At 43.9% G+C, this 14,946-nt stretch overlaps 1 protein-coding gene across 2 annotated transcripts in view; it reads right to left on the bottom strand.

Moving 5' to 3' along the window:
- Window positions 1–10,800: 10,800 nt before the first annotated feature.
- TBK1 (TANK binding kinase 1) overlaps window positions 10,801–14,946 on the bottom strand; it is a 114,981-nt gene continuing 110,835 nt past the window's right edge. For both annotated transcript variants that reach the window (XM_069764669.1, XM_069764670.1), the window contains exon 21: window positions 10,801–11,258. In XM_069764669.1, coding sequence (XP_069620770.1) covers window positions 11,207–11,258 — 52 coding nt within the window. In that variant the 3' untranslated portion in view covers window positions 10,801–11,206. The remainder of the gene's footprint in view (window positions 11,259–14,946) is intronic.

Here is a 14,946-nt window from a genome sequence, read left to right as displayed (position 1 = left end):
GGAATATTAGAAGATTTCCAGTGCTTTGCAATACATTGTCGGGCCGCCACAAGAATATTAGAAATAATGGGTTGAAGGGAAGATGGGAAGTCCAAGAGAGATATACCCAATACTGCTAGAGGGCCAGTTAGGTTGATAGGAAGATGGGTCACCTCTGAAAGAATCGCTTCAACCTGACGCCAAAATATTTGCACACGAGGGCAACTCCACCATACATGAGCCAGCGAACCAGAAACACCACAATTTTTCCAGCATAATGGGGAAGAGGAGGGATAAAATTTAGCTAATTTAACAGGAGTGAAGTACCATAGGAGCTGAATTTTTTTGCTTTGTTCGAGGTGACCAAGACACGAAGAGAATTTGGAAGGATGCAGCATAGCCATGCTCCAATCCTCCGGGGAGGCCTCGAATGCAAGGGCACCCTCCCACGTGGACATAAATGGGAGTCTCTCAGAGAAATCATGGGAGAGGAGGGATTTATAAATGATGGAAATGCCATGATCAATCCACGTGTTTGGTCTGAAAAATCTGTGGATTGGGGTCTCCATACCCAGGGGGGACACGGCCACACCGAAGGAGTTACAATGTTTAAGGAGGCTACGAATTTGGAAATACTGGAAAAAAGCCCTAGGAGGCAGGTTATAGCGAGCAGTGAGGTCCGCAAATGATCTTAGGCCCGACTCATTATAGAGATCATTCACTCGGTGTATTCCGCAGTCCCCCCAGGCAGAGAGAGACAAACCATCTATTGCGTATTCTAATGCTTGAATAGAGACGTAGTCAAATATAAAAGGGAGGTAAGTAGGGCAGAGACCTGTCCAAACCTTAGTGGCGGAGCAAATTGTTTTAAGAGGGGAGCTCCGACTGGGCGGCTGGAGCAAACAGATCTCCAGCAAAAGTTTGAGGGAACCCCTAGGGGCAAAGCACGACTCAATATGGAACCACTGGAGGGAGGAGTTCCCCTCCCACCAAATCTTAAGGGGGTCTAGGAGAGCAGCTTTGTGGTAAAGGTGGATATTAGGGGCACCAAGACCTCCCCTGGCATATGGGAGAGACATTAGGGAGCGTTTTATTCTATGTGGCTTGTTATTCCAAATAAAACGGTCAATAATTGCTTGAAAAGCAGAGAGGTACTTAGAGGGGATAGCGAAGGGGAGGCATCTAAAAAGATATATAAGTTTAGGGAGAATTAACATCTTAGACGTTTGTATCCTAGCCATCCAGGATAGATGAGAGCAGGCAAGCTGGTCAATTTATTTTTTAATTTCGTGGAGGGTTGAATCACAGTTAAGGCGAACAATGTTTTTAATATGGGTAATTTGAATACCTAGATAAGTGAATCCGAGCGGAGACCATATAAAAGGGTAAATATTTTGGATTTGAAGTTGGAGAGAGGAAGAGATAAATAGGGGAAAAATTGTGGACTTGGACAGATTTAGCTTATAATAGGAGGCTTCAGTAAATTGGGTAAGAATGGAAGACACTGCAGATAGTGACTGTAGAGGAGCAGAGCAAGACAACACCACATCGTCGGCGTAGAGGCCAATTTTGTGCTCCTGACTTCCCACCATTACCCCCCTAATGTCAGGGCATTGCCTCACCGCAGCCGCCAGGGGCTCCATGACTAAAGCAAAGATGATGGGGGAGAGGGGGCAACCCTGCCGGGTCCCATTTGAAATAGAAAATATACGGGATTTAAAGCTGGCTGAGCGAACTGAGGCACAAGGATTGGAATACAAAGCCATAATAGCTGAAAAAACCTGGCCAGTAAGACCAAATTTGTGCAAAGTAGATGCTATATACCCCCAGTGCACCCGATCGAACGCCTTTTCCGCATCGAGAGACAGGAACACACTGGGGAGGCTCCGCCTCTCCACCACATCCAGCAGGTCGATCAAGCGTCTCGTACCATCTCTAGTTTGCCTACCCGGGACAAACCCAACCTGGTCTGAGTGAACCAAGGATGGGAGCACCGATAATAACCTATTGGCCCAGACCTTAGCATATATTTTTACATCGCAATTTAGAAGGGCGATGGGACGAAAATTGCCAGGAGAGGTCATAGGTTTCCCAGGTTTAGGAAGTGTCGAAATACAAGCCTCCAGACCCTCTCTCTCAATAGTACTCATAGAGCGCCAGTAGTTAAATAAACGAATGAGAAAAGGAGAGAGGATAGTGAGAAAATGAGAGTAGTATGAGAAGGAAAAGCCATCTGGACCCGGGGCAGAGCGTTTTTTGGCCTCTTTGATTATTTGGGAGATTTCAGTTGCTTCTATAGGGCCGTTAAGGAGCGACAACTGCTCCGGATTAACAGTGGGGAGATTCGCTTTATTCAAAAAAGCGTTAATTGAGTCCTGAGAAGGTTGAGGAGTATTTACGTCAGAATCTAGGTTATATAATGAGGAGTAGTATGAGGCAAATTCTTCAGCGATATGGATTGGGTTGTAAATCCGAGAACCATCAGACTTAAGAAGATAAGCAATTTTGGTTTGGGCTTCTTTTTTTTTAACGCGTTTAGCTAGTAAGGCGCCTGCCCTGTCACCCATGGAGTAGAATTTGGCTTTCGATTTCCTGAGCGAATTTTCTGCTCTATGGAGGAGGAGCTGGCGAAGGCACAGGCGTGCATCAGAAAGATTGGAAAATAATTGAGGGGAGGGGCAGGCTTTGTGGCAAGACTCCAGCCGGGCCACTTCAGCCAAGGCAGATTGAAGATTTAAGTTATACTTGCGTTTAGCTGTCGCAGCCATCTTAATGAAAAGGCCACGAGCCACTGCCTTGTGAGCGAACCAGAGGGAGTCCTCACACACATCCGCCGAGTCATTAAAGGCAAAGAATTCCTGCAAAGAGTTTTCAATTAGTGTAGAGTTCGCTTGCTCAGAGAGAAGGTGGTCATTAAGGCGCCAGTGTGAAGGGGGTCTGATTGCAAGAGGATCTTCTAGGGAGACTGACACAGGTGCATGATCAGACCAAGTGATATTACCTATATTCGCAGACATGCAGTGAGGGAGAGCGACATCATCTACTAAAATATAATCAATTCTACTGTAAGAACCATGACGAGGGGACCAAAATGTGTAGTCTCTCTCATTACAATGGAGATATCTCCAGATATCGTGTAAATTGTAGGAGCTAATCAGCTGGGCCGCATCACCCCTGGCCACAGCAGCCGACGAACAGTCTAGATTCTTGGATACTGGAATGTTGAAGTCTCCGGCAACTAATTTATGACCATGCTGATAATTACCTAAGATTTGAAATAAATTATTTAGAAATTTAACCTGACCAAAATTTGGGCCATACACAGAGGCAATGGTGTAAGGGGTATTGTTGATTAAACATAAAATTATAATGTATCTGCCCGCGGGGTCGGCTGTAGAACTAATTAGTTGGAAAGAGTTAGCCTTGCTAAAAAAAATTGCCACCCCAGCCTTTTTGGTCTTCCCATTCGCAAAAAATTGGTGGGGGTATAGATTCGAATACATTCTTATATTGTCCCGTTCTAGTAAATGAGTCTCCTGTAAGCATATAATATCGTGTTTGGATTTAGCGAGCTGACGCCAGACAATCGATCTCTTACCAGGGGAGTTGAGGCCGTTAACATTAATAGAATATAAAGAAACACTCATTGTAATATGTTAACAATTTGCTGAAGAAGATATGCAAACCCATTACCCACAAAAAAAGCATAAACATGTCGTGGGGTACCTCGCAAACTCCATCTGCGACGAGGGGGGGGGGGGGGAGAGGGAAAGGAGGGGGGAGAGGGAGGGAAGGAGGAGAAGGGAAAAACAAACATACAAAATCCAAACATTTAAACAAGGGAACATCCAGGGAAATCCTGAGTCTGAGGTGAAAATAGAAAACAGTTCACCAATGGGGCAATATGCTGAGCGGAGTCCTGCCAGGAACCAGCCTCAGCGAAAAACTCAGCAAGCAAAAAAAAAGAAGAGAAAAAAGAAAAAGAGAACTAGAACTGAGCGGGAAAAAGGAAAAAATAAATTCTTCCAGCCAGGAAATGGTTAAAATAGACACTTCAGGCGACCTTCCAGTCAGGGGTAATACGGCGTCTCCGAGGACCAGATCCTCCAGGTTTGGTGGAAGCAGAGGCATGAGTGGGCACAGGAGGGTCAAAACCCCATTGGGACAGGGTTTTGGCTGCTTGCGACGGGGATAGGCACGTGGTAAATGAACCGTCTTTACGAATGCAAAGTTTGGTGGGGAAACCCCAGCGGTATAATATACCCTTTTCCCTCAGGATTGAGGTGTATGGTGCAAAAGCCCTGCGGAGGGCTAGAGTTCCTAGAGACTGATCAGGGAAAACTGCAATGGTAGCAAATCGTTCAGGTAGCGACGGCTTCGATCTTAGTGCTTGCAGAAATTCCTCCTTCATAACAAAAAAATGGATGCGAGCTAGTACATCTCTGGGTACCGCAGGGTCAAGGCCTGAGGGTTTAGGGATCCGATGAATACGGTCGATCACAACGTCATCTTTGGAATAAAGTGGGAGAATAGATTTGATAAAGTCTTGTAGAAAGGCTCTGAGATCATCAGCCCCAATTGATTCAGCAATGCCTCTTAGTTTCACATTATTTCTCCTGGATCGGTCTTCCAAATCCAGGGTTTTAGCATGAGTTTTGGTAACAAGCAGCTGCAGGTTATCATGAGCTTCCCACAAATCATTGTGAGAAGCTACCAGTTCGGACATTTTATTTTCAAGATGATCCGTGCGGCCTCCCAGCTCCTCCACCTCCCCCCTGAGCTCTGCCATCATGGAACGCATATCCTCCTGCAGGGAGGTACGGAGGTCACCAAGCATGTCTCTGAGCAGCGCTGCTGTAACTGGAGCCTCTGAGAGATCAGCCGCTGCTGTGCTTGAGGCAGAAGACTGAGAGCCTCGGCGTGCAGCTCTGGAGGATCTAGGAGAAAGCGGCGCCATCTTGGGCCTCTGAGGCTGCTGAGGGGTGGCTGCAAAGAAGTCCACAATGCACCTGGAAGGGTCCCCTGCGCCGGCTTTAGATTTCCCCATACACTCACCGAACGGTAAGGAGCAGGAGTGGGGAGTTCTGGAGGAGAAAGCACCGTCTGTGCACTGCTGTGTGCCGCTTTATGAGTCCTGGGAATGGAGCTCCCACACTATGCAACCTGCACCATCAGAAGTCAGGCCACGCCCCCCCTCTAACCTCTATTGATGAAGGTACCACTGCAAGGGAGAAAATGACCTGCAGTATATTTAGACTCGCAGTCAGTCAACAAAAATGGACCAAAAGGATTATCTACCGAAATTAACATCCTATGCACGAGCAGTTTTAAATGAAGCAAGCATATGTCAATTGTTCGTTGAGCCCACCAGGGCTCATACTCTCCATCCAGAAGATCCATCTACATTCTCGCTGAAGGATCTTATTGTCCCAGTCACCCTGTCTAATGGAGGGATATACTACCTCATTGATTTTAAACGAGATACAATCAACATCCCCATTGTGTACAGAATTGACATGCCTAGCTTAAGGTACCGTCACACTTAGCGACGCTGCAGCGATACCGACAACGATCCGGATCGCTGCAGCGTCGCTGTTTGGTCGCTGGAGAGCTGTCACACAGACCGCTCTCCAGCGACCAACGATGCCGGTAACCAGGGTAAACATCGGGTAACTAAGCGCAGGGCCGCGCTTAGTAACCCGATGTTTACCCTGGTTACCATCCTAAAAGTAAAAAAAACAAACACTACATACTTACCTACAGCCGTCTGTCCTCCAGCGCTGTGCTCTGCTCTCCTCCTGTACTGTCTGTGTGAGCACAGCGACGCTCACAGCCAGTACAGGAGGAGAGCAGAGCACAGCGCTGGAGGACAGACAGCTGTAGGTAAGTATGTAGTGTTTGTTTTTTTTACTTTTAGGATGGTAACCAGGGTAAACATCGGGTTACTAAGCGCGGCCCTGCGCTTAGTTACCCGATGTTTACCCTGGTTACCAGTGAAGACATCGCTGAATCGGTGTCACACACGCCGATTCAGCGATGTCTGCGGGGAGTCCAGCGACAAAATAAAGTTCTGGACTTTCTTCCCCGACCAGCGACAGCACAGCAGGGGCCTGATCGCTGCTGCCTGTCACACTGGACGATATCGCTAGCGAGGACGCTGCAACGTCACGGATCGCTAGCGATATCGTCTAGTGTGACGGTACCTTAATGGGGAATCTCGCCTATGCCTTATGTCTCCTAGATGTTCGCCCATTCTGACCCGTAGCTGTCGCTTTGTTTTACCTACGTAGTCCATAGGGCAGGAGCACGTGCAGACATAAATGACGCCCTCTGTTTTGCAATTGCCAAATTGTCTATTTTTGTATATCCTTTTTGTCACAGAGCTCTGAAAAGTGGTGGATGGTGCAATATAATTACAAAAACTGCAGTGACCACATCTGAAGGTCCCCAAAGATCTGTTAGCAAGCCATGTCTCTTTCGTTTTTGGTGGAGGCCCTAGTTTGAGGACTTTATTTTCGGATCTCCAAACCACATATAAAGAAAATATAAAATCATGGTGGGAGATCCAATCACTGGATAATTACATAAAACAAGGTATTGTTCTACGAGGTCTACGGATTAACATTACCCCAGCCCTGAGAAGTAGGTCTGATAGATTGCTGGAAAGGTGGGAAAAGGAATCCATCGCCTCTTCCTTGAGATTCATGCAAATTCTTCTAGAGGAGGGAAAGGGGACTTTTGAAGCTTCTTCTAAAAAACTAAGAGAGCAAATAGACAAGACCCTTAAACATAAATCAGTGGGGGACTTTGCTAGCAAGGAAGAAAACCTTAAAGTAGCGATAGAAAAATACAAAGCCGCGCTCAAAGAGAGGAAACACAAAAAGTTCCTTAGGGACCTCACTGAGTTTAAAGAAAAGAGGGCCTATCTGTTCTCTGATACTAACACCGGTAACGGCAGACCACCTACCAGGGTCGATATCTCCTCTTCAGACGTGGAGACATCTGATCCTGACTATCAGTCGAGAGAAGTCTTTAGACCCTATTGACGGTTTAAGGGCAAAAGTAAAAGGGGCAACTCTGCAAGATGGCGAGGGTCAGAACGTGGGGAAACAAATATGCCATCCTCTTCTGGTACCTCCTCTGCGGTTCCATCTTTTTTAGAGAATCGAGATATAAGATACCACCTCAGGGGACGAACAGTGACACACAAATGATGGGTGGCACTTCTGACACCATCATGAGACGCCACATGAATAGTGGAGGAAAGAATGACATCATTAACTTATCCAACCACATCTTGACAGTACCCGAGAAAACCATTCTGCAGGCGGGGCTTTCCTTTGTTCCCACAACCAACTTTGATCCTTTCACATGGGTGAAGGATATAAACTTATTCCTGAGGAAACTTAGGTGGAAGAAATTTTTTGCAAATAGTGATCGGAATAAATGTCAACAGCTTGGCATCTTGCCAGAGGATTTTGAGGACGTATACCTCCTAGCTGATCTGGCAGAAGAGGGGGACAGAAATGTAGGGGGAAGGTCCTTTCACTGACCTGAAACGGAGAATATCAAAATGCCACCCCCTTGTGATCATGGAATTATTGATGCCTTTGAAAAGTTGGTTGTGGATGAAATAAAAAGAATTAATCCTAAACACAGGTCAGCTAACCCCAATATATCTAAGGAAGAAAAAGATGCACTACAATGCCTCCAGTCCGATGCCTCATTGATCATAAAATCATCGGACAAAGGGGGAAATACTGTCCTGATGAATAGGTTAGAATATGTCAAGATGTGTATGGACATCCTAGCGGATGAGACGACATATGAGGTGATTCGTCGGGATCCGTCCCCTGAGTACAAAAAAAGTCTGAATGACATCCTAACCAGAGCCCTAGAAGCCCATTTGATTTCAAAATATGAATATAACTTCCTGTTACCCAAAAGCCCTGTAATTGCAACATTTTATGCAATCCCAAAAATTCACAAGGGTTATCCCCCTCTTAGAGGCAGACCAATAGTGTCAGGGATAGACGCTCTGGCCCAGAACAGTGGCGTCTACCTTGACCAGATTCTGAGGCCATTTGTTGTAGCTCTGCCATCATACACGAGAGACACAACTGATCTACTTACTAAACTGGATGGTGTCTCTGTGGAAGTGGGCACAACTTTGGTCTCAATAGACGTTGAGGCCTTATATTCGAATATACATCATGAGGCGGGCCTTAAGGCAGTTCAATACTTCATTAACACACGAGGTAACCACTTTGCTCCACACAATGAATTTGTGATGACTCTCTTGGAGTATGTTTTGTGTCATAATTTTTTCCTATTTAATGGGAAGTTTTACCACCAGCTCAGGGGCACCGATATGGGTAGCCCCTGTGCGCCCACTTATGCGAATTTGCTCCTGGGCTGGTGGGAGGACACGGTGGTCTTTGGGGACGGGGATGCCGTCTGGGGACCCCAAATACAATTTTGGGGTCGTTACATAGACGACATCCTCGTCCTCTGGACTGGAGACATATCTGCTTTTCACTCCTTTATGGAAACTCTAAATGAGAACCAACTGGGCCTCAGATTCACATATGAGGTGGGAGGAAGAGAGATTACATTCCTCGATGTAAAATTGTCCATCGAAGATAATGGTTCAATAAAGACTACTTTGTTTCGTAAGCCAACGGCGGCCAATGGCCTGCTAAGGTGGGAAAGTTACCATCCGACCCCACTGAAACGTGGGATACCAAAAGGACAGTTTTTAAGGTTGAGGAGAAACTGCTCCGAAAATGGAGATTATCAAAATAAAGCAAGAGATCTAAAACAAAGGTTTACGAATTGTGGATACCCTAGAGCACTGCTGGAGGAAGCTAATCAACATGCCAAAACTATAGAGAGGACAACATTGCTTCACCCTCGGATAAATGACAATGAGGCTTCTAAAACAAGACTCATTGGTACTTTTGATGACCAGCAGGAAAAGATCATGGGTATTTTAAGGAAACATTGGGGGATTTTGAGAACAGACCCGGACTTGAATAAATGGATATCTCCTTACTCGTCTGTTACCTATAGGAAAGGAAGATCCATTAGAGATATTGTGGTCAATAGCCATTACAAGCCACCAAAAACGAAAGAGACATGGCTTGCTAACAGATCTTTGGGGACCTTCAGATGTGGTCACTGCAGTTTTTGTAATTATATTGCACCATCTATCACTTTTCAGAGCTCTGTGACAAAAAGGATATACAAAAATAGACAATTTGGCAATTGCAAAACGGAGGGTGTCATTTATGTCTGCACGTGCTCCTGCCCTATGGACTACGTAGGTAAAACAAAGCGACAGCTACGGGTCAGAATTGGCGAACATCTAGGAGACATAAGGCATAGGCGAGATTCCCCGTTAGCTGACGTCACCGCTGTGCTTTCCGGCCGCTGTGCTTACACAGGGCAGAGAAGCAGAGTGCCGAGGGACAGACAGCGGAAGGTAAGTATGTAGTGTTTTTTTTTTTTTTTTTTTTTTTACTTTTATGCTGGTAACCAGGGTAAACATCAGGTTACTAAGCGCGGCCCTGCGCTTAGTAACCCGATGTTTACCCTGGTTACCAGCGAAGACATCGCTGAATCGGCGTCACACACGCCGATTCAGCGATGTCAGCAGGAAGTCCAGCGACGAAATAAAGTTCTGGACTTTCTGCAGCGACCAACGACATCACAGCAGGATTCTGATCGCTGCTGTGTGTCAAACTGAACGATATCGCTAGCCAGGACGCTGCAACGTCACGGATCGCTAGCGATATCGTTTAGTGTGACGGTACCTTTAGTGTTTTTGAGCATAGGACATCTGTGCTCTATCTGTACCCTTGGGTAATCTTTTGATTATTACCTGTATAGGTTTTTCTAAAGTTACTATTTACGCTTTAGAATATATCTACTGATTGATATTTAGATCATTTTTGATATAGCCCATGGGGTACATGTAATTTTGTGCACATTTACGCAGCACTATTTTGCTGTGTTATTTTTAATTGTTTCTGTTACACTGTTTTTTTCACTTTTTTACACTTTTTCACTTGTTAGTGTGACCTAGGTCAATTAGTGTGTATGATGTTGGGGCCTGGGCGTGGGTAGTTGGTAGGGCCCAGTAGGGAAATAAGGGACAGTCTACGTGGAGCAGGGGCGCCACATCGTATTTTAGGGTGCCAACCTCCGCTGTTAGGTAGGCGTGAGCTATTATAGGGCCATTTAACAGGGACTGTGTCAGGAATACATTTGCTACTATTGCCTCCTGAATTTTTCCTACCCTACTCGGACTCAGGTGTTTTTTGATGTTGGTAGTCATACATTTAGTACGTTCAAGTATCCATGAGATTTTTAAATATCATTAGTAAAATATTTTATTAGGATATTGTGCTGTTTTTGGTTGTTAATATGATCAGACACAGCCATAACACAGTACACAGAAAGGCATATTTATAATATTATCTCAGCACAGGGACATTTACCGCAATTTACACCCATCCAATTGTGGAACTTATTATTATTCCATGATATACTGATTAGAATGAATGTTTGTTCTTGTGAAACCCCTTTAATGTTCGCATATAACTAAGGGCACATTAATTTATATGGTGAGCGCATTGAAGGGACACAGACATGTCACATAATATAAGACATTGTGGAAAGAATAAACGCCAAGGAGAGGGGGATTTGATGGAATGGAGCCTATAGTTATATGGCCAATAAAATCTTTACAGAACCAATGGCTGTTGGAGTAGTAGAGTGAATAGACACAAAATATTATATACGAAAACGAAAGCTCGATTTTATTCAGCGCAATTTTTTTTTAATATATCCAATGAATGTTAATAGTTTTCTGCAACAACTTTTGGGTTCACACTGATCATATAAAACATAACACTTTAATGGAGAATATAAATCAGGCTGAAGTAAAATAATTATACTGTATTTTTTAATTCAAATAAGCATTAACTATATATGCATTAAGATATTTTCTGTACACTATTCAACTCAAAATTACAGTACTTTAAAGGTTTAAGAAACTAGACAACAGCAACTGAATCAATCAAAATTAGAGGAAATTCAGCCATCGCTATATATTAACATTATAATACATATATACATACATCTCTGGCACTGAAATTACAGATAAGGAAGCAGGCAAAAGGTAAGGTCCAATGAAATGCACTTCAGGCTAAATGAAGGCCATCTATATGCAATCCACATTCCGAAAGCCCCCATCCATGGTCAAAGCCCCAAATCTAGGAGAAAGAATAAACCAGACCAACCTCAGAAAAATACAAAGTAGTACAACAAACAGGACATAAGATGAGAATGTCTAGCCCTGCAAAGAAAACAACACATACCAATATTTAATCAAGAAAACAAGCATTATTAAAAATGTCATTAACCAGTTCTAGACTGGGCCATTTTAGCCATTGTATATACGGTTTTAAACAGCTTTAAAAAATGTTCTTGCTTGGATAATTAAATAATTATTCCCTCTTTTTCATTATATATGTGACCTAATTTTTCTATTTTTTATTTTGCTGATTTATGGAAAATGCAAAGAAAAAACATGCATTTTTCACTTTAAATACTTTTTTTTACAACTATAGAGAATAACTAAAAAAAAAGCATTTTAAAATTGTTTCTGTAAAAATTATTTTTTATATATTGTACATGTTTTATTTTGATTACAGTAGTGATAGAAACAGCAATTGTTTTACATTGTCATTACGATTTAAAAAGAGAAAACACAGTAGCTTGAGAGTAGAAAAAGTTTTGGTGTTATCATTCATATTCTCTGAAAAAAGGCCAAGAAAGCAAAAATTCTGCCAGGATATGTAAACTTTTGAGCACAACTGTACATCTAGAATTACTTACCGTATTTTTCGGACTTTAAGACGCACCCCAAATTTGGTGCGGCGGAAGTGCTCTGTGGTGTGGTGGTGGTCTGTGGTGCTCCTCTGTGGGGTGGCGGCGGTGGTGGTGCTCCTCTGTGGAGCTGCGGTGGTGCATTTGTGGGATGGCGGGGCTCCGCCAGCATTTTGTGAAGGCCCGGAGGCTCCCCTAGATCCAGTGCTGCGATCTGGTGGCCTCTGGGAAAATGGCTGTCGGGGCGGTGCATGATCAGATTCAGACCTTGGCAACGAGATCTCATCCCGAGATCTCGGGAGACGAGATCTGAATCTGAGAATACATAGTAACATAGCTAGTAAGGTTGAAGGAAGACTAAGTTCATCTAGTTCAACCCATAGCCTAACCTAACATGCCCTAACATGTTGATCCAGAGGAAGGCAAAAAAAAACCCATGTGGCAAAGAGTAAGCTACACTTTGGGGAAAAAAAATTCCTTCCCGACTCCACATATGGCAATCAGACTAGTTCCCTGGATCAACGCCCTATCAAGGAATCTAATATATATAATATGTAACATTATACTTTTCAAGAAAGGTATCCAGTCCCCTCTTAAATTTTAGTAATTAGTCACTCATTACAACATCATACGGCAGAGAGTTCCATAGTCTCACTGCTCTTACAGTAAAGAACCCGCGTCTGTTATTATGCTTAAACCTTCTTTCCTCCAGACGTAGAGGATGCCCCCTTGTCCCTGTCTCAGGTCTATGATTAAAAATGTCTTTGTACTGTCCCCTCATATATTTATACATTAAAATAAGATCACCCCTTAGCATTCGTTTTTCCAAACTAAATAGCCCCAAGTGTAATAACCTATCTTGGTATTGCAGACCCCCCAGTCCTCTAATAACCTTGGTCGCTCTTCTCTACACCCGCTCTAGTTCAGCTACACCGGAGACCAGAACTGTGCACAGTATTCTAAGTGTGGTCGAACTAGTGACTTGTATAGAAACAAAATTATATTCTCCTCATGTGCATCTATGCCTCTTTTAATGCATCCCATTATTTTATTTGCCTTGGTAGCAGCTGCCTGACACTGGCCACTAAGGGTATGTGCACACGTCAGGATTTTCTAGCAGAAATTTCCTGACGAAAACCGGACATTTCTGCCAGAAATCCGCATGCGTTTTTTTCGCGATTTTGGTGCGTTTTTTCCCAAATGCATAGAATAGCGGGAAAAACGCAGAAAAATTAATGAACATGCTGCTTTTTTTACCGCAATGCGTTTTTTTTTGCGGAAAAAATGCATCATGTGCACAAAAATTGCAGAATGCATTCTAAATGATAGGATGCACATGTCTGCAGTTTGTAATGGGTTTTTATTGCGAAAAAAACGCAAAAAAACCTGAACGTGTGCACATACCCTTAATGTGAGTTTGTCATCCACCCATACTCGCAGGTCTTTTTCATTGACGGTTTTGCCCAGAGTTTCAGAATTGAGCACAATTATACATCTTATTACTTCTACCCAAGTGCATGACCTTACCATTAAAGCTCATTTGCCATTTATCAGCCCAAGCTTCTAGTTTACATAAATCCTGTAATATAAAATTGTCCTCCTCTGTATTGATTACCCTGCAGAGTTTAGTGTCATCTGCAAATATTGAAATTCTACTCTGTATGCCCCCTACAAGGTCATTAATAAATATGTTAAAAAGAAGAGGGCCCAATACCTCCCATAGAGGTGAAGCCGCATATTCATTACTGTAATGAGCGGTAACGGTGACCGCTCAATACAGGAAGATGCAGCGCTGGAAGAAGCAGGGACGTGCAAGGACCGCGCCAGGAGTAGGTGAGTATATGGGGAGGGGAGTGCTGCGCGATAATCACCGCTCCTCATTCCGGTGCGGCTCCGTCTTCAGCGTCCTCTGGCTGTGACGCTCAGGTCAGAGGGCGCGGTGACGTGGTTAGTGCGCGCCCTCTGCGTGAACGTCAGTGCTGAAGACGGAGCCGCACCGGAACGAGGAGCAGGTGACTATTGAAAGTGCCGGGGATCCTGAGCGACGAGAGGTGAGTATGTGATTTTTTTTTTTTTATAGCAGCAAAGCATATGGGGCAAGTGACTGTATGGAGCATCTTATGGAGCCATAACGCTTGTGCAGCATTATATGGGGCAAGTGACTGTATGGAGCATCTTATGGGGCCATAACGCTTGTGCAGCACTATATGGGGCAAGTGGCTGTGTGGAGCATCTTATGGGGCCATAACGTTTGTGCAGCATTATAAGGGGCAAGTGTCTGTATGGAGCATCTTATGGGGCCATGTGCAGCATTATATGGGGCAATTATCTGTATGGAGCATTTTATGGGGCCCTTATTACCCTTTATGCAGGATTATATGGGGCTTATTTTAATATGGAGCATCTAATGGGGCCCATCAAACTTTATGGAGCATTATATGGAGCTCCTGATTCAATATGGATATTCAAAAACACTTAACCTACTGATGTCTCAATTAATTTTACTTTTATTGGTATCTATTTTTACCGGTAGCTGCTGCATTTTCCACCCTAGGCTTATACCCGAGTTATTAAGTTTTCCCAGTTTTTTGTGGCAAAATTACGGGGGTCGGCTTGTACTCGGGTCGGCTTATACTCGAGTATATACGGTATGTTTATTCCCATACGGTATATACTGTGCACATGTCGTATCCAGGATGCTAATAAACGTCTCCCATTTTCTTTGTGTATTTTTGTGTCTCAGGATATCGTCCCAGTTAATTGCACCAAGATCATCTCTCATCCGCTGGAAATTTGCCCTCCTGAAGTTTAGTGTCCTTGTAACCCCTCTACTACACATCTTATTAAAGGATACATGAAAACTTGTTATTTTGTGATCACTATTCCCCAAGTGACCCCCAACCCTTATATTTGATATGCGGTCTGGCCTGTTGGTTAATATTAGGTCTAGCAGTGCCCCCCTTCTTGTTGGGTCCTGAACCAGTTGTGAAAGGTAATTGTCTCTCATAGTTGTCAAAAAACGATTACCTTTGCTGGAACTGCAGATTTCCATTCCCCAATCTATTTCAGGGT

The sequence above is a fragment of the Ranitomeya imitator genome, chromosome 4 (genome assembly GCF_032444005.1).
Source record: "Ranitomeya imitator isolate aRanImi1 chromosome 4, aRanImi1.pri, whole genome shotgun sequence".
Lineage (NCBI taxonomy): Eukaryota > Metazoa > Chordata > Amphibia > Anura > Dendrobatidae > Ranitomeya > Ranitomeya imitator.
This window is presented reverse-complemented; position numbering and strand designations above follow the sequence as displayed.